Source organism: Gadus chalcogrammus, chromosome 6 (assembly GCF_026213295.1).
Source record: "Gadus chalcogrammus isolate NIFS_2021 chromosome 6, NIFS_Gcha_1.0, whole genome shotgun sequence".
Classification (NCBI taxonomy): domain Eukaryota; kingdom Metazoa; phylum Chordata; class Actinopteri; order Gadiformes; family Gadidae; genus Gadus; species Gadus chalcogrammus.
The window spans coordinates 17247505-17268422 of NC_079417.1; the positions used below are offsets into that span (position 1 = coordinate 17247505).

Genomic DNA, 20918 nt, shown 5'->3' on the forward strand with positions numbered 1-20918 from the left:
CACACACACACACACACACACACACACACACACACACACACACACACACACACACACACACACACACACCTCAGCCTTCACCCTCTCCAGCTCTGCCCGCAGCATCTCCACGTCTCGCTTGAGGCCTTCAATCTGCTGGTCCCTATGGAAACCAGAAGGCCCACAGTTAAGGGCGGCACAACAGAACAGAACACAATGCAACAGAACACAACAACAACACAGTCTACTGAAGCGATTAAGTAACAACTCACCGGTCATCAAAGCGCCCGTTGGGAGCCCCGAAGGTTTGGTCAAAGATGTCAAACTGCTGAGGAAGAGAAAAGGCATTCTAATAACTCAATGTGCTTTTCTCTCTAACGGGGGGGCTTTGGTTGCGTGTGTGTGCGCGCCAACAGATTCCCACCTCAGTGATGTAGGAACCATCTGCAGCCTCAACCTTTCCCACTCCCTGTAGTGCTACTATAACATCAGAAGAGTCTAGATATCCTTACATTCTGACCACTGTTATTAGATTCCAAGTCTCAGACTGATGTACTTCAGTGTGTGAGGCGACCTCTTGTGGGCCGGTACCTGGGTCGGGGCGCTGCTGGCGGTGGGGACGTCTCCGACCTCGATCAGCGGCTCCGGGTCGTCGTCCTCGTCGTCCTGCGGCTCGTCGGGGATCACCACCACCGGCTTCACGTGTTTGGCCAGCGAGGCGGCGTGCAGGAAGTTGGGCGGGGACTGTGACGGAGGACGGAGCGGCACGGTGTGAGGAGCAGGCTTGTGTTGTGGTCCACTTAGACTCATACGGTGAGGACTTTGCCACATTAACATTTCGGGCGTTTAGCAGAGGCTTTCATCCAAAGAAACTTACAGTAAGCTAATTTTTCAGAAGAAAGATAAACAACAATATATCACTGTGAGTACAGTAAGGATGTTCATAGAAACATGTGCCAAGCACTCCATCAGGTTAACCCATTCCCCGTAAACAACAAAGATAGTTAAGATAAGTCGCTACACGATGCCAAGTAATATTCTAATGATGCTTAATAAATAATATATAACATAAGTTCCAGGAAATCCAACAATAAGTGCGTAAGAGGGCTGTTGGGGGAGGCCATGCAAGGCTACACGGACCACAATGGGTTATATTTGGAGGAAATGAAAGACTGTATTGATCTTTATAAAACAGTCATGCGTCCTAATACAATAGTTGATGATACAATTCAAACTAGATCAGTCTTCCTCTGCTTACGTCAGGCAGCTTAGGAATCTGGATCAGTCTTTTGAAGTACTGCATGTCTCTCGCTTTGTTGAAGAAATTCTTGAGACTGTTGGAGGATAACCACCACACACACACACACACACACACACACACACACACACACACACACACACACACACACACACACACACACACACACACACACACACACACACACACACACTCAGTTTCTTTGTTTGTCAGTAGGAGACAACGTCAGTTTGAGGTCAACGTTGTGTCTTCTTCTGTGGTGTTTGTGGTTTAATGTGGAGCTACACGTAAGCAGTTCTCCCTGCCGTGTCCGTGACAACCGGCCCTGGGGAGGGGGGGGACAATGGCTAAGGGAGTATTTCATCTCTGCAGGGTCTGTGCGGGAGGCGGAAGGATGGATGGATAATCAGAGTAACAGGAGCAGGGGCGGCGTACCTGTGGAACTGGTCGTGGAAGCGATCCCTGTGGCCCTGTAGCGTGTCCGCTGGGAGGCCTGGGAACACAGGTCACATGGGACAACACCCTCAATTATTGTCTCTCATTTGAAGTGCGGTGGGACAGTATGATGCCGTCTGAGGAGGATTTAACAAGATAAACTATAGAGGCAATCCCTCTAAAGTTTCACTTTGATGCATTCTGGTTGTAAATCTTTACATTACAGTACTTTTCTATACAAAGTGACAACAAGTAAGTCAGTAAGTATGTTATTGTCTCTCTCTCTTTGGGCACACCAAGAGCATCGCGTATTATGGACTCAATGATAGCTCTATAAAACATCATAATGTACTTATCCTCACCATGGAACCTTAATCTACGCAAAAAATACAAGCAGGAAAGAAGGTATTGAAAGACCTGTTTGGTAGTTAAACGGTTAGTGGATGGGAGTGTATCTCAGACGGCACGTGTCTACAGGAGAAGACTCAGCCAAACTACACAAACAGTCTACACAGACGCTCCACTCGCTGTCAAGCTTTCATTAAAGCGGTTACCTGTCCTCCATATGCCTCGTGGCACATAGGGCCTTTTCATTAAAGCTACCATTGGCAATTTCATTCAGAAGCATTTTCTGCAATATTTGTTGAAAATGTCTTTAAGTCACAACATCAATTAATAAATAACATGCCGGGACAGAAGAAAAATAATCTCCTATCCGTGTCTGGGGCAGGAATGTGATAAACCCGTCTAATAATTGAATAAAAGGATTGGCACCAATAAAATCTATTTGCCAGTAGGAGCGGAGGACCAACCAGCCAGGTCTAGCCTCTCTATTCTCAGAGCTACCAACGCCATGGACTCAGGTTACAGCCGAGGCCTGACGACAGCAACTCACCCCCTCGCCCCTCAAAAGGAAAGAAAACACCCGGTCACAGACATGAAGGCAGCGACTCACAGGAGTGCAGCTTGAACAGCAGCTTGACGGTGAAGTGGTAGAGGTGGCTGCAGTCCTGAATCACCTGGATGAGCGGAGACAGGCGGCACTGGCCCGCCGTCAGCGTGGAGATGGCGATGGACGTGTTGAGCTGCCGCAGCACTGCAGGAACGCATAAAACACAACAGAGTCTGTGAGTCACAAAACCCAAGAGTCTGACCCACGCCGCAGGCAAGAGTCTGACCCACACTGCAGTCGGGAGTCTGACCCATGAGCACACAACGGGCAGGATAATCAACCAAAACAGTAGAGCAAAAAACCTTAGTTACATGAATCATTCAGGTCGAGATTTCCGGAAACATTCAGAATAAATCATAAACTGTGTTGTGTCCTTTAACTGGTTGGGCCAAACTGGTGTAGCTGATTGAATATGTTTAAACACGTATGGCAGCATTTTAATTTTTTTAATATATCAGTTATAGGATGTGGGTTTATTGATAACATAATTGAAACCATTATCGATCAGCATGGACTACAGACATGTCCAGGTTTGTTCAAGTGTTAAACTAGTTGAAAAGATACGCATTGGGACTTTATTAAAAAACAATCGATATCACATGATTGTCTTAAAAAAAACAGATGCTGCGATTTAATTTTAAACTTGAGTCGGCAATGACAGTAAGCAGTAAGGAAGGCTCCCCATATCCACATCAAAACAAAGGGCCATAAAGGACCTACGGTGATGCAGTACAGACAATAAGTTACTGTGCCACAAGAATGATTCAACTTAATGGGTGAAAGTTAAAAAAATTAGCCTCCTCCAATAGGAGGCAGGGTGTTTATGGAGGACTTTGTTTATCTCAGACGTTAAGACCACATCCTCCAAGGCAGAGGTCAACCCACACCACAAAAGATAAACCCTAGGAAATCCACTCCATTACTTGAATTATTTCCTTGTGGTAAAAAAGGAAATGTGGACAAAACATTGACCTCCCAGTTGGATAGATAACTGTTGGCAAGCGAGTACACGTGGCATGCCTGAGCTGGTTTAGTTGCAACTTTCGCTTGTCGTCTCGAACAAGGAGCACCTCATTTGCAATTCTCAACGACGGGCAGTTCAGTTGCTAATTAGCATGCCCCGCTACGGTGCAAAGTAAGGGAGGAACGAGTCTGGGTCATCAGGGGCCTCCAACCCAACCTTTCCCGTCCCCATTCTAACATCAATAGACTGAAGGCTGTTTCCCCAGGATTCAGCAGCAAGGCGCCTGACGCTCCACATGAGAGTACTGCCCAGGCCCTGGCCTGAGCACCGGGGCCTCAGGTTACCGGGGAGGTGGAGGGCTGGGTAAGGCGGTAAGGGAGTCCATTCACCTGTCTCAGCCAACCTCAGCTCCGTGTCCATGTAATCGAACACCTCCACGGTGAGCTGGAAGCTGCAGGGAGGAGAAGGTGATACCCTTGTTAGCGACGGTCGCACAGCGTTGCGCGGAAGGGACAATGGCTGCCGTGTTCCTAGGGCCTGAGGGGCAGCGGAGGTACGGAGCTCCACCTGCGTTCAGCTCGCCGTTTAGCTTCACTCTCAGGGCGTGGAGTCAGAGTCATGGATTACGTGAGTTGGGATTATAGCAATTGGATTAAACCCAAAAATGTGTAATGTTTGAAATAATTAATCACAGGGATCTCAGTAGTCTCTTCTTTTCTTTGTTTTAAAAGGGATCGACAAACTATCATAAGGGACAGGTAAGTATAGAAAGTAAAATAAACATTTCCCATTTGAATCAATTAAGTCAATTTAAGGATTCATTCCATTCCATTCATATTCCGATTATGTCACACAATGCTGGCAACATTGGTATTCACAGAAAACACAAAAATGTATTGATTGATGATATAATGACCGACAGGGAGGAAGAGGGTTGATGAGGGAGCCGACAAGGACGGAGGAGGAAGAGACTCACACATTATTGATGTCTGTCCCTGCAGCTCGCTCTAGGACTTCATCTGTGACTTCCAGGTTGGCTCGGATTTCGGGATGCTGTGTCAAAATACATTTCAGACGTTCAAGACAACTTGGAGGAAGAAACCAGCTCAGGCTGGTTAAAAACGTTTTTTTCAGGTATCATTTCAGAGCCGTCTTGTCCGACTTGTCATCAGTAACAACATCAAACATGGCGACCCTCATCGTTATGGAAATGAAATTATAGAAAGGGGTTGACGTTTTAACACGTTATTTGATGTGGATTAAAGCCAAACGTGTTTGTATCATTTATATTCTGCTCTGATTATAGCAATATGAGGATGATTGAACAGCTATTTTTAGAAAGAGTAAATAAGCTAACCAGTATTCGTCTCCTCTATTCTTCAAATTTTCCAAAACTATAACTTGCTGCTCGATTATATTTGGTATTCAGCAATGAGGCACAATATAATGGGCTCATCCAGCCCTAGCCCTAGCCCTACTCCCCCCCCCCCCCCCCCCCCCCCCTCCCCACATACACATCCAGCCACGACGGAGAGCTTGTTCTTACCTTCACGTGGAACTCCATCTTTGTACACAGCATCTTGGAATACAGAGCCACCAGCTGTCCATATTTGTCGTGGAGGTTGCCCTGGAAACCAATAGAGTGAGCAAACAGGCGTTAGCTTCAGCTTTATCCCAGCAGCTTTAACATAAAGGAACCTCACTCCACCTTTAATCAGGAATGCTGTTTGGCAATACGGTTCAAACTCACCCATAGCTGCCCAATCTCAATCAGACTGCTGTGGTGCCTCATACAGTCCTGTAGACTCTGCAAAGGTTAAACAAATATACTTTTCAATTTAATACAAAAAGGTATGCTAGGTAGCTAAGGGGAAAGGCTAGGGAAAGCTATAGAGAGACGCTAGGGCTAGCTAAAAGGACGGTGAGCTAGCTAAGGGGAGACACTTGGGCTAACTAAGGGGAGAAACTAGGGCTAGCTAAGGGGAGACACTAGGGCCAGCTAAGCGGAGACACTAGGGCCAGCTAAGGGAGACACTAGGGCCAGCTAAGGGAGACACTAGGGCCAGCTAAGGGAAAAAACTAGGGTTAGCTAAGGGAAGAAAATAGAGGTAGCTAAGGAGTTATCTTAGGGGAGATGCTGGGGTAGGTTAAGGGAAGCTAGATGCTGTTAAGGGGAGGTGCTGCATGCAGCCAGAGGGGTTGGGTGCCCTTACGTTTTGGTGTCCGTCTCGTAGTACTTTGTGCAGCACGTGGCAGAACTTCCAGCTGAGGATGGAGCTGCTGGCCAGAGGGAGGCCCAGGGCGTAGGACCAGAAGGTGTAGGCCCCCTTCTCCCTGTGGGTCCCCAGTATAATGCCTGGCCCAAGGGTTAAGGACGCATAACGATGTAAGCGGCGTATGCAGGTCGACTACTGTTTGTGCTCAGGCCTTTGGGTTTGAATGACAAATGAATACCAAGATATTCCCTTGATGTGCGAACACCACATCGCTGCACACAACACATCAACCATCGCCTCCAAGTTGAAACAAGAGCAACACTGAGGAGACTGGGATGCAGTGAGGCAGTGAGGCAGTGAGGCAGTGGTCTCCCACAGAAAGGATACGACGAGCATGTTTCTCCTTGACTGGCGCCTCGGTGGAGTTGATGGCCTTGCTGATGCTGCTGAGCTGGAGAACAGTGGACACAGAAAGGAAACAGGTTCACTAAACAACCAAGGAAGGAGGAATCCTGGTCCAAACTCTCCCTGTGGAATACCCCAGCCACTGAGTGTTAACTCAGCATATTGTGAACCGTTCTCTTGGGAGCCCAGTGTTTGTGCAGGCCGTGTTCGTGATGTGAACGCGGACCTCCCTTTGTTTAGTGCGTCCGTGTGCGGTCGGTTAGTGTACTTTGGGTCATGTGGTTCAGTCTTATCAGCTTCAGCCAACAGAACAACAACGTGCCCAAGAGCCTGGTGCTGACTGGGGGAGTCAATGAGTCAGCAATACACAGAGACAGACCAGGTAGTAATGAGGCTAGCCTGGCTTCTAATTACAGCTACATGACTTTCTAAATATAAGTGTATGAGTCATCATACAGCATGACGCTATCTATGAATGAAGTTGCCTTGGTGTCCTCCCTACCAGAAGAGACGAGGCGTGGGCAGCACATTCCAGTCATATTTGAGCCCATTTTATCCCAAACAGGTCCAACTGAACGTCATCATACAGGTATATCTTCTAGCAGCATCCTTATGTTTCCAAAATAGCACAGTGAACAATGAGCTGGCCCTTTCATTCTGTTCCAACAACATCCATCAATGAGCTGGCGGTTTCCTTCTGCTACAACAACATCCACCAATGAGCTGGCTGTTTCCTTCTGCTCTAACAACATTCACCATTGACCTGGCTGTTTCCTTCTGCTCTAACAACATCCACCATTGAGCTGGCTGTTTCCTTCTGCTCCAACAACATCCACCAATGAGCTGGCTGTTTCCTTCTGCTCTAACAACATCCACCATTGAGCTGGCTGTTTCCTTCTGCTCCAACAACATCCACCAATGAGCTGGCAGTTTCCTTCTGCTCTAACAACATCCACCAATTAGCTGGTCATTTCATTCTAGTGTAGCATAACAACCCCCGAGTTGAATCAAACAATTTGTGCATGTTTTGTTTTGTCTTTATCTCCTCTGGCCGCACTGTTGGCTCCTCTTGAGTTTCATGCTGGAGTCAGTCCCATCAGCACCAGTCGAGAAGAACATGTTGGCTCTTCTGTAACACGTTAACTCTTCAAGGGTTCAAGGGTCACAGGAAAGCGCCAGAAACTTGCAAACAAGGGTTAGATATATATATCCTCCACTCCGGTAACGTACACTTTACTGGTGTTTCATAATAATCTGTTGTCATGACAACCAGAGGAATGGAAGCCTGGGCCCGATTAGAATAATACTGAACTGCATCATGGGTAATTCCCTGATGTCCGGGTTCCTGCGACAGGAGTGTACACCTGGCATGGTCCAATATGTAAATGTATGCAAACACAGCGAGTGCCCATGAGCAAAGGGTTGGGGGGACAGTTCACACTGCACGTTCACAGTCCTCACTCAGATCCAAACAAAGGGCATCTCACGGGTCCTCACACACGCACAGACAGCCTTACACTCTCACGCCCTCACTGTGGGGATGCTTTTCCGCGCCAAGCGATAAATAACGTTCTAAACCATGTGATGTCAACATGAGCTGCAGGGCAACCGTCTGCAAAGCTTTATTAACACGACACGAGCAGGATGTAAATAAAACGGTTTAACGCTGAAACTCAGGCCACCGTGCCTCGTCTGGGCATGCGATTCAGTCACAAAGCGAAGCCAAACATTGAGCCATGAATTATCAAATAAAGTGTTTAATGCAGCGTTCATAGTGACAAATGCTTATCACTCAAGAGAACGATATCTCCAACCTAGTCTCCCTTTATCAGTCACATTGAACGTCTCTCTCCCTGTAACATTACCCTCTTTGAGCAAAGAAGTTGTCTGTCATCACAACATTAACACAGACCTACAAATCTATTTCACATCCTTCTCACACGCACACATCACTGGGGAGTTGCCACAGTCAATAAAGTTGGCAAACCTCTTTCCCCACCGCCATCTAATCATACAAGGGCACTAAACAAAGCACAGAGGGACGACTGTGGCTGAAAACCACACCCACACACACACACACACGCACACACACACATGGATGGCTGTTGGGGAGACTTCACACTTAGAGCGGTTGTGGAGAAAGGCCAGTGAGGGGAGGGATCGGAGGTTCCTCGAAGACTCTTTCCTTCTGACTGTGACATTCACTGCCAATGTCTCGGTCTTGACCATCCAAGCCCAGTGGTCTGGTGGTCTGGCCCAGCGGCTTGATGGTCTAGCCTGGGGTCTGACAAACAGGGCTAGTGGGGGAGGAGGGCCGACTGCTTGGGTTAGCTGCAGGGGGCTTGGCTCTGGTAAACAGGGGCTGGCAGAGAGTGCTCAGCAGATGGTTGGTGAACAGTGAGGCTGAGGGTACTGCGGGCATTTACACTCATAGCAGCGAGGGGAAGGGACCAACAAGGAGGACGGGGGAGTGTTACATAAAAGAGACCCACGGAGAGGAGCAACACTATGTGACCATCCGAGACACACACACACACACACACACACACACACACACACACACACACACACACACACACACACACACACACACACACACACACACACACACACACACACACACACACACACACACACACACACACACACACCTCAATGAAAGTCAAATGAATTACGGAAGCTGGTCCACAAACAAAGTCATAGATTAGCCTGCGCCAAGAGCACGTGCTGGTTTGATGCCCTTGCTCAAGGGCAGTTAAAATAGTAACCGTGAGCCTCATTGCCCAACCTCACTTACAAAGTAATCCTACATCATTATCTCAAGTATACATCACACATTTAAATTGCTTTTTTGTACCATGCAATAGAAACTTAAACGCTTATTTAGACTTCAACACCAACGAATATAAAATACTTCTTGCCGCTGTATAATATGTGGAAAAAACATAACAAATTTGGATCTGATGAAGGAATGTTAATCTATAAAATCCTTCAGGACACCATACGACCGTTTCTAATTCCTGAGTAAGAGTAGGAGAGCTCGCCTGTTGTGGCAATATGTAAATGTCCGCCTCTCTGGGGAGATTAGTGAGGGGCATACGGAGTCCCGGACATGTTAGCCTGGTCGAAATCCCCAGATGGGGGGGGGGCTGCTTTAATCCTCCTGGTCCTAGACACAATCTGCAGCTCACTATTACTGTCCACAACACCGCTGTCCAACACACACACACACACACACACACACACACACACACACACACACACACACACACACACACACACACACACACACACACACACACACACACACACACACACACACACACACACACACACACACACACACACACACACACGTCGTGTCCCTGCTCACCTTGTCCTCTTTGTTTTTCCTCAGCGTCTCCATGTGTTTGGACATGTCACCTCATCAGACACACCTGGGCCGCCGCTAAGCAAGTATCAGAGGAGCTGCTGCTCTTAAACTGGACACTCGGGTCGCAACAACTACTTATATTGCGGGCTCTTATCAGTGTAATTAAACATAGCTGCCCACAGCGACAAGGTCACAGATATCAACATGAGTGACCCCAGCAGAAGAGGCTAATGCTAGTTCCAGAGAGCAATGCTAGACAGATTCAGGACTCGCATGCAAAGCCCGCTTAAACAAGTTTAAATGTGTGACTTTTTTTGTAATCAGCATGTTTGTTTTTGCCTTTCAAAAATACATTGAATTATTATTGATAACTTGTGTGTGTCAGCAAGTCTGTTGAATATCAATCACAGGTTATTATCAAATGTGTGAATGATGGTAAAGTGTGTCAAACTAACAAGTATTGTGTGTAAAGTCAGGTTGGGCACAACCTGGTTGCTGAGCAGATGATTACATATTGTCAGCATCTTAATCTGCCCGTCTTCGCTCTGTTGGTTTATCATTCTATTCACTCATTTAGAAACCCGGAAGCTTTCCCCATTGCCAACTAAAACTGCTGCTATGGACAAACGTTGTCAAACGCTGTCATGGAATGTGAATCTTGTGAGATCACATACAACACATCGACGATGGAGAATATACAAGGAAATAAAACACAGGGGTCCTTTCTTTCACTAATTAACACTGATAATCAACTAAATAAGGATATTATATATGTAAAAATAATTGTTTAATTGTCAGGCCCTACAAAACTCATAAACCATTCGTGCTTGGTTCGATGAGTCAAATAAATTAAGCAACGTTTGATTCACTAAACAAAGGGTCTCCTGGATTTGTAAACCCCCTCTCTTTCCTCTTGCTCTCCTTCACGGGCTTCCTCAGACCAGCAGGGCGCTAAACACAGAGCAGAGCCAAGGGGCCCACTTGACATTGGCGTCCTGCAGGGTGTAACAAGGTGAGGTGATGGTGAGGCTGGAGCAGGGGAGAGATGCAGAGGGCTATAGATAGAGGAGGAGGAATAGATGGAGAAAGAGATATGTCCTTCAGCGCACCGTGTGCATCAGCAATATTTAGCTTGGGTCAATGACAAGGATATCTTCCGTCTAATGGAACAATAAATGTCCCTCTTGCGGAGCGCAGCTTGCATCCTCGCTATCATAGCGACAACAATCCATGACTCAGCATTTTCTCATCTGCATCAGAAAGTTCCTTCTTGGATCACACAGAAGGTGCACTCATGAAAATGTTGTCAAACTAATCCATCCCTTCCCTTTAAAGTTCTCTCTCTTTCAATGTTGTACTTTTTGTCTATATCTAATTGATGAATGGAACAAGCACTGCCAGGGAACTAGTGGAGTAGCCCTATAAAAGCCCTCATTTAATAACAACAGGCGTCGACCAGGAATGTATTTGAATAAAGGGCTAGCATCAAGGCCACTGAGCTCGCCTCTACCACAACACTCGATCCTTAGGGATTGTGCAGCACCGCGATCAAACCCGGTAGCCAAGCAAACACAACTCCGGTGAAAACCGTCCCTGATTGGCTGACATGAGTCAGTGCCAGGTGATGTTCTCACACACACACACACACACACACACACACACACACACACACACACACACACACACACACACACACACACACACACACACACACACACACACACACACACACACACACACACACACACACACACACACACACGTGTTTCTGAAGAGAAACTTCCCAGCGCCTGATTGGACTAAATCGAAAAATCAACAGTCTATATTCTGGCTGAATATGTCCACCCTAGACTCATGTTTATGCACATATTTCAGTAACTAGGCCCGGTGTCGATCCAACACTGTCTCACCACATTTGGGTACTTCATACTGATCAGATGAAGACACATGATTCATGAACCCCTTCGATAAGACTGCTGCTCGGTCGTACCAAAACAGGACTGGCCAACGGGCCCAGGACCACAGATCTCCTTTTGTGAAAGAATGTGACACACCCAATTTCTATAGTGGCCGTGAAGCACACAGGCCTTCTGTTGGAGTCCTGCAGTCTACTCTCACCGGTCGCCCTGATTCTGCAGAGCTCGAGAGAAGAAAAAAAAATGGCTGCAAGAGAGCAAATGTGGTGGAACAGGAAGGACAAGATCAGCCTGAACCTGACAGGCAGACTAAGGCAGAGTCACAACACCAGAATGTTGCTATCAACTAGCATGTGGTTCCTGCTTCAGAGTCACAATGGAGTTCAGGTACATATTTGGTAAGGAGTTTAAGAGTAAAGAGTAGAGTTGGTCTGTCAGGCTGTCAGTCAGAGTTTGTTGTTGTGGTATCTTCAATGCCATTAATCAATTTATAGTCCTATAGAAAACGTACAGTACAATAAACTGTAAAGTTCATCAACACATCAATCAAACCCAAAATAGGTACTCTAGAATGAATCTGTCAGTTTGAAAATGAGATCAGTGTGGTTATGCTCGTGTATTTAGTGAATGTCCTGTGAGAGCAATTCAACACTATCAGCAGTAAGAGAAGTCCAGTGTGATGACAGGTCGGCTGGAGGGTGAGGAGTATGATGCAGTTAGCTTGCGGTCTCACAGATTTCACAGACTGATGTTCATTAAATTACATCATTCATTGTAGATTGCATACTTTCAAATCTAATATTTCCGTTTCTGCTTTAGCTAGCCTTAACGTTGGATAAAGAGCGTTCCTAACCCGGGTTATGTGGCCTGTGTGCCGGGTACAAGGTGACGGTAACGTGGAGGACTGCAGGACAACCAGCACTCGTTAAGTACAAGCGAAGATAAATAGATAAAACATGATTCTCCAAAATCCAAACGTGTACCGCCATTCCGTCATCCCGGGTCCGACTCTTTTATCTTCCACCAGCGTGTGAACGGTGACTTTACCTGCTGCTTGTCAAAATGCTCCCTCTCGGCGCCCAGGTTGGTCTCGACCCTGCGGCTCTTCACCCGGGTGGGCACCTGCCTGATGCTGTTCATTCTCCGCTGGTGGGCTGTGATCTACAACCGGAACCGATGAGGAGATTCGGATGAGTCGGGTTTTATTGTGCCAGTGAAAGCGAGCGATCGTAGGCGCCTCCGTTCTGGACTAGCATTTCAAGGCTCGCTGTTCCTGATGATGGATGCAGCGCAGCGGGGCTGGAGAAAGAGAGGAGCGGCGTCACGTGATGGCCCGCCCCCTGGCTCCTCATTAACGCCTCCTCCTCATTAAGGCCTCCTCCCCTAATGGTTCCTGACGCCTCCTGCATTGCTGCATCATCCTGCATGTACCATTATTTATAAGCAATAGGGCTTTTCATTATAGGATTGCATTTACATTGCCAGAGATTCGACTAGTTTGAATTCCTTGGACCTCGTGGCAGATCTTTCGGTTATTAGTATTACTAGTATAATAATCTCAGTTTTGTAAATATGATATAATATTTTTCGTGATTGATAGACAGATAAAATGACTTAACAGGTTTGAGGAGGTGCCACTGCTGGTGATATGGTGAACTATGAAACCAGGATGTACAGATCCTATTATCTCTACTGCAGAGAATGAGGCTGCATACAAAGCAACACTAAATTAATGTTTGACTTTCCTGTACTGGAACTAGGCAACTTTATTATTTCTGTACATTTATTTATATCGCACATTTTCAACAGTGTTACAAAATGCTTAACAGTGGGAGGCAAAGAAACACTCAAATAAAATCTTACATTGAAAGGGGGTAAATTTTACATTAGACAACAACTGCAAAAAATCGTGACCAAATGTGAGGATTAAAAGATAAACTGTTAAAATCAGGCATACAAAGTAAAACGTAAATACAGAAGATGTTTGATGCGGACAGCCAAATTATAGATAAAATGTCTTCTGACTTGAAGCCTTTTAAACTTTCTTAAAACACAAACTAGCTGTGTTTCTGAGTGGTGGAGGGAGAAGGTTCACGAGTCTTCGGTCCAGATCTGATCTGGACCTGGTCTTTCTCTTCCTCCTGATTTCTCAGTACTGCAGCCTAGCGATGCCATGGCAGTTTAACATGTCGCCCTTCATCAACCTGCTGCATAACGGACAGAGAGCTGGACAAGTCATGGACATCCCTTCTGAATAGAGTACATGTCAATATTTTGCTGACATCTTGGGGGGTCATTTTTGCAAAAAGATCAACATGAGCATTATAATGTAGGCTAACTAAGTAGTTGTGGTCTGGGCTGTGGTCTGGGCTGTCTGGGCCCAAAATACCGCCACATCCTACCATGACGATGACCCCTGCTGTTAATCAATACAGTATGCTCTTAGGTCTAAGGGAAAGGAAAGAGACCACATGTTGTCCTGATATATAGGCCTAATATAAACAATAATGTTCCTGGCTCCCCTGCTGTAACCCTCAGTCTGAACATCACTGTAGCCTTAGGCAATGCGTTTGGTTTTATTTTACAAGCAGTTCCGGTAATCTGACATATTACTAATCTGGTCTTGAACTGCGTGATGAACACAATCTTTAGGGTTGTTCCTGTTCACGCTGACAGCTCCCAGGTATTCAGGGAAGAAAACGCTGCGCAACAACCAACAGGAAAGGAGCAGCGATGTCTCAGACTGGCTGACAGGTCAGACTGGCTAGCTCACATTTTTTGGCACGACCTTTAAACCACCATTAGCAAGATTCAATTGTTTCTTTGACTTTGTTAATGTTTCTGTCAATTGACAGGAATATAACGAACAGCCCTTTTAGATCTTTAAACTTGAGTATGGATATAGATTTTCTGGGCAGTTTTGATTCTTACTTAGGTCTACATACTCTTAACTTACAATTTCAAGCGAAAACTCTCTCTCTCTAAGCAGAGTTGAACATATCTTAACAGAAACATTAGTCAACGTTATCTTTCCATTATACTGGAATCCGTTGTCTTCAATGGCATGATAGCACAGCTTCATGAGGTCTGAGCAATTCAAGCAAGTGACCCAAGCGCCTGCTCAGGTCCCTCCGTGGCCACCAGAGGGCCCCCAAGAGCGCCTGAAATATCCCACGTGGACCTTGAAACGATCTGACGTTATGTGTTATTTTTTTATGTTATTTTAATGGTAATCATTGATGATAAATACGCAATGCAACGGACGTTAGCTCAATTCAGTCAGACGAACGTTAGGTTACAGTCCTCTCCTCTGCTTTGCTATGGAAAAGCTCATCTGATCACGATCATCTTTATTTAATAGATTTAATATAGACTTTTTAAATTACCATTTCTAAGTAGAAAAAAGGAACAAAATTGCTCCAAAATTAACAAAATGTAACAGCCCTCTCAGTCACCTCATCTCAATCATTTCTACAATTCACATACAATATTTGTCTAGAAACTGTAATTTCACCATGACAACTTCATCACTGTATGGTAAAAAAGATAAATATCTTTCCACAGGAAAGATAGGAACGTCATTATTCAGAGTGGGCATTTGCTGCTGATGATGTCACATGGGAGGTCACTCTGATACTCATGCCACTGAATATATAAAAACTCCACATCGTCTCGGTTTCACAAACGATTTCCTAATAGAGCGCCTCAGTTGGTGTTCCCCCTTTTGAAGAACCACTCATCAACCAGCTCATCATCCAGCTCTCAGCAGACGACATGAAATGCATCTACAATACCCCTCTGCTCATCAGCGCGCTGCCCCCTCTGCTGGGGACAGAGTTCGTCCTGGGGGTCCTGGGCAACGGCCTCGCCCTCTGGATCTTCCTGTTCCGCCTGAAGCCCTGGAAGAGCAGCACAGTCCTCCTCTTCAACCTCTCGCTGGCCGACTTCCTGCTCAACGTGGCGCTGCCCTTCCGTGCCAGCTACTACTCCGCAGGCCTGACCTGGCACTTCGGCCCGGCCTTCTGCAACATCTCCCTCTTTCTGCTGGCCATGAACCGCAGCGGGAGCATCTTCTTCCTCACGGCCGTGGCGGTGGACCGCTACGTGCGCGTGGTCCATCCCCACCACGCGCTCAACTCGCTGAGCGTGGTGAGAGCGGCGTGCGGCGCCGCCGGGCTGTGGCTGCTCACCTTCTCCATGACAGCCCACCTCCTCGCCTTGCCGCGCCCTAACGCCACCGACTGCGAGAGCTTCAACATCAACTCGGGGGGGCTCGACGTCGTACACTTCTGGCACAGGAGCTTGTTCCTGCTCTCCTTCTTCCTGCCGCTGGCCGTGATCGTGTTCTGCACCTGCTCCATCGTGGCCCACCTGAGAAGAAGGCAGCTGGCCCGTGATGCGCGCATTAGGAAGGCCCTGTGGCTCCTCATGGTGGTGGTGGTGGTCTTCGCCGTTTGCTTCCTGCCTAGCAACGTCACGCAGCTGCTCATCTGGTTGAAGGAGGGATCGATCGCCGGTGTTCTCTCGGGGACAAAGGCCTGTGACGCGATGGAGGACTTGAACACGGCCTTCTACCTGACCCTCATCCTGACCTACCTGAACAGCGCCCTGGACCCCTTGGTCCTCTACTTCTCCATTCCCCCCTTCAGGAACATGTGCAGGCGGGCCCTGCGTCTGGGGAGGGCCGGAGACACCGGCGACGAGGCGACCACCCAGGAGCTGGACTCTTAGTCTGTCAGCAAGCTGGGAGGCCAAGCAGTCACTGCTGTTCCCCTGGATTTACCTTGCCACTTACCTGTCAATGTTAAGTCACAGCAGAGCCACCGTTATGGTTTGTTTGGCAGACAAAGACAATGACAGGATGTGAGTATTAATCGAGGAAACTAGGAATTGAATTGCCCCGTCACATCAACATTTAAACTTTTGTATGTATGTATGTATGTATGTATGTATGTATGTATGTATGTATGTATGTATGTATGTATGTATGTATGTATGTATGTATGTATGTATGTATGTATTTCAAAGTTACTTGATTGGTCATTTTCTATCAAATGTTCAATAAGGGATGTCGAGACTAAAATGCGGTGAGTGCTGTAGTACAAAGTGAGGTTGAAAATATTTTTTAATTAATCCATATAGATTAATACATAAAGAAGCGTTAAATGGCTTAAATCAAGTGAAGGGATTTGAACAAAAGTTCAAAAGTCTAAATAAACAATAAACAATGTAAACAGTAAACAATGTAAACATGCACAGCATTTAAGAAACTGTAAATGGTTGGAAAAAAATAAAGTTACTGCTGAATGAAAAGAAAAAAATCATTACTGCAATCCACACACAATTTTTGTCTCTGAATTTCACCATGGCAACTGTTCTGAAACAAGCAACATGTGGAATCCACTCATTATTTAGGGTGGGCTTGTCTGCTGCTGCTGATGATGGTTTGTTAGTGGAGCTCTGAATACATGGCCACATGCTACTGAATTACATTAAACTTTGTTTGTCCCAGCCAGATCGTCTGAGGGAACTTCTCTCAGCTTAGTGAGAAAATGAACAAGATTGCATTTAGTAGTCAAAAGAAGAAGTGAACGTTTAAAGACCATCTCATTAATAGATTTATTGCCGCCGATGTAGAGTTCCCTAGAAATTCCAAAGAAAATGAACTCAGCAAGCCCAGAAACTTGTGACCAATTGATTCTATTGGTATCTTTCTTATCTTTCTTTATCGACCCAACACTAGAAGGCTTTTCTAAGCTATTGTCTCTGCATCTCTACTGTGAAAAGAGCAGAACTTTCATTAGATAAAATACATTTACTGTGTGCTCCTTTCAAGTTTGGTATTTCCAAAAAATTGCATTTCTGTATTCAACATAAATACTGAGCCCTCGCTAAACAAGAACCTGATAATGTATGATATTTTAATTTCAGTAATATTTCTGCATTTTTTGAATAATACATACATTCAAAAATATATATTTCCCACATACACCCATACACAGTCTCTGTTGTGACCCAAACAATCCATTTTGAAAACATTTACTGATTAAATAAAACGTGAATAAGCCAACGCATTCATGAACCCTTTCACACCGACGGCGGTGTCAGCCATGCGAGGTGACAGCCATGCAAGGCAACAGCTAGCTCGTCTGGAGCAATAAAAGTGCCTTGCTCAGGGACACCTCGACACTCCGCTAGGAGGAGCCGGGGATCGAACTAGCAACCTTGAATAACCACCAAAGACGTGGATCCAGACAACAGTGCATCCGCTGTACTAGAAATATGTAGTTCAGTCACAGCACGAAGTGTACGCAGTAGACACTCAAATGTATCCAAAGCGTCATCTCATGCATCGTCTCGTAGAAAAGAGGAAGTTAACCGTGCAGCCCTACTCGCACGAACAGCCGCGCTTCATAAGAAACAGGCACTGCAGTTGGAAGAGGCTCAACTGGAAGCACAGCTGAAAGTCAAGAAGATTCAGTTGAACGCTCAAATGGAGGAGCTAGACGTTGAAACTGCTATCGCAGAGTCCACAGCAAAGCTACTAGTTCTGGAAGAATACGATAACATGGACGACGACGGTATGAATTCCTACCTCGACAAGAAAATGCCGCCAGCAGCAACCATCGATCAACATACTCCAGATATCAAACCAAAATTGACAAGCAGTTTTAGAGCTATCCAAGACAACAGTGCTTGTCACAGGCCAACTAGACACGTCTTATGTGCAAAAAAGCAAGTTGAACTCTGCGAAGTGATACTGAACCAGAGGGATATCACAGAGATGTTAGTCACACAACAGAGACTAGCCAACCTACCTCAATGAGAAGTCCCTGAATTCAGTGGTGATCCTTTCGAGTTCCTGCCATTCCTGAAGGCCTTTGAGCACATCATCCACAGTCGTACAGACAACGATGAAGACCACATGAGCGCACGACGAGGCTACAATGAAGCAAGAAAGCTCTTGACCTATCACTATGGCAATGAGCAGAAAATAGCTGCGGCCTACGTAGACAAGGCTGTCAAATGGCCTCAAATTAAAGCAGAAGATGCCAAGTCACTTCACAGCTTCTCCATCTATCTCACCGGATGTAACAATGTCATGGAGGACATGGAGTACCTTGAGGAGATGAACAGCCCGAGCAACCTTCGGATCGTCGTGTCAAAGTTGACCTTCAGACTTCGTGAAAGATGGAGAGTTATAGCTTTCGACATACAAGAAAGGGAAGGAAGTTCTCTGATTTTGTGACGTACATCAACAGACAAGCTAAGATAGCTTTAGATCCACTGCTCGGTGACGTCAAAGAGTCCTTCGAAGCGAAAGAAAAGAGCAAGTCAAGCACTAGATTTGCAAAGGGAGGCGGACCGAGAAGAACTACTGGCTGTGCCACAAGTGTTAGGCCAGATGAAGGGGATGCCTCAGAACTTGGAAAGAACAAGCAGACAAGCAACGCGTTTCAAGAGCCATGCCTGTACTGCAACAAAAGACACAACCTGAGCACATGTTAGAAAATAAGAAGTCTGCCAAAACAAAGAGAGAATCGAGTTCCTTAAAGGTAAAGGACTTTGTTTCCGGTGTCTCACCCAAGGGCAAATGGGAAAAGACTGTAAAAATAGAGCCACGTGTGAAATCTGCAGCAAGAAACACCCAAGCCTGCTTCACAGCAAAAGGGACGAGAACACAGACCAAGAGAAGGCCAGGCCTGAGAAAGGTCAAGGCTCCACCAGCGGACACCCAACTCCACAAGAAGATGTGTCAGCCAAGACGCAGGGGTGGACTGGGACAAAAATTCAGCCCTGGCATTTTCTGTCCAGACCAGCCCACTACATTATCAGCACTAGGGGTGGGACGAGACGAACGGGAAGAACACTGTATGTACTTATTAAAACAATTTAATCAAGTACATACATCTGAATAATAGTACAGCACTGCAAATAGCAGTTCTTGCATTTTTTTGTTTTTGTTTTTCAAGTTTGTGTCTCTTGTGCTGCTGACAAGAAAGGTGTGAAACCTGAACAGGAAGTTAACAGACATCCTCTGGTCGCTGCATCTCCAACCCCCATATCTACATATCTACAAAACCCTTGTTAAATATCACACTTGATCCAACGCTAAATTCTCTCTTGCAGTTTTTAGTCTGTGAATGTGAAAATCTTTTGGTGTAAGCCCAGCATTAGTTAAGACCAGACTCGGACAATAATAACAAATAATAATAATAATCGCTACAAAAACAGTGACAGAAGGAGCTGCAACCTTGCAAGCCTCTGCAACATCAATATGAAAACACCATATTAGGACACAGAATTACAATTCTGCACATTGGTTTGAAATGCAGACGTTTTAAAAGCTACGCTTGGTCAACCAAACTAATGACTTAAAAAATTATGCATTTGTAAAATTGCAAATGTTTGCCTGCAGCTCTTGCGTGCATCATTCGGTTATAGCCCCATAGTTCAGATCTAGATAATGCTGTCCTATCAAATGTAGTTGTGCAAATGTGAAGTGATCTCAATCTATGGAGAGCTTATTAGTCCGTTTCTGCTATCGATGCTCGTTGTAGACTACTGCAATATTTTATATCGTAGGCCTATATATAGGCCTATGCGTTTATAAATGCATTGTGCCATTATTTAGACTTATTCACACAGCCATAAAAGAAAATATATATATATCAATTCTCAATATATATATTGCCCTACTTCCTCGTCCGCAGCCAGCCAGCTACACTCCTCACCAAATTCATGACCTGCAAGAAACACCAAACAGAACTTGTACTCAGTATACTGAGTGACAAGTATATGTAGCCATGTAGACTTTTTGTGACGTAGTGACACTTAGTGAACAAATGTATCCGTCATGAAGGATGACTTAAGTCTCAAAAGAGCCCTAAGGCCTACCAGCATAACTCTTAATTGAACTTAAAAGAAATGCAGATGTTTGAAATTAAAATCATCAATATGAAATTCTTCATATAAACCTTTAAACATACACATATTGCATTCCTCTCACCACATGAAACAGTCATCACCTCAGTAAACAATAAATGAATTGAAAGATTACAATAAATTCAATGGCAAATATTGCAAATTAAACAAATTATTTCCTATTAGTTTACTTGTATTTTGTGCTAAAATTCAAAGTATCTCATCTGTATTTACAATATAGCATGATTCTGCATCACCATTTACAGCTCATTAGTCAATGTCAATGTTTACTGATGCTATGGCAACAAGAGACTGCTGACGTTAGAGGCTGTTAGCTACCTTAGCTAAATCATCTGAACAATAATAACCCATATTAATATCACAATTCGGCATATTTAAACAAAATCCACCACAACTACCAACAGTCACAGCCCTTCAACTCTGGGCTAATATGTTGTCACAAGTATGCAGTTACTTAGGTCACATCACATCACC

General features: G+C 45.4%; 2 protein-coding genes across 4 annotated transcripts in view; one reads left to right on the plus strand and one right to left on the minus strand.

Moving 5' to 3' along the window:
- The window catches only part of LOC130383884 (huntingtin-interacting protein 1-related protein-like), a 28834-nt gene extending 15259 nt beyond the window's left edge, over positions 1-13575 (minus strand). The window contains exons 1-13 of one of the 3 annotated variants that reach the window (XM_056591766.1): positions 12546-13575; positions 6192-6255; positions 5802-5944; positions 5339-5395; positions 5135-5215; positions 4565-4641; positions 3978-4039; positions 2628-2768; positions 1673-1730; positions 1238-1313; positions 571-723; positions 252-304; positions 70-142 (exon numbers count right to left, since the gene is read on the minus strand). In XM_056591766.1, the coding sequence (XP_056447741.1) occupies positions 70-142; positions 252-304; positions 571-723; positions 1238-1313; positions 1673-1730; positions 2628-2768; positions 3978-4039; positions 4565-4641; positions 5135-5215; positions 5339-5395; positions 5802-5944; positions 6192-6255; positions 12546-12638 (1131 nt within the window). In that variant the 5' untranslated portion in view covers positions 12639-13575. Of the gene's footprint in view, positions 1-69; positions 143-251; positions 308-570; positions 724-1237; positions 1314-1672; positions 1731-2627; positions 2769-3977; positions 4040-4564; positions 4642-5134; positions 5216-5338; positions 5396-5801; positions 5945-6191; positions 6256-9582; positions 11109-12545 lie in introns of those variants that run through there. The other 2 variants (XM_056591765.1, XM_056591767.1) reach the window with 2 other exon arrangements.
- A 1489-nt stretch (positions 13576-15064) lies between these two features.
- Positions 15065-16806, plus strand: LOC130384932 (hydroxycarboxylic acid receptor 2-like). Its single transcript, XM_056593340.1, has one exon. It carries the CDS (start codon positions 15273-15275, stop codon positions 16227-16229), a length of 957 nt encoding a protein of 318 aa, XP_056449315.1. The 5' UTR covers positions 15065-15272; the 3' UTR covers positions 16230-16806.
- Positions 16807-20918: the final 4112 nt, after the last annotated feature.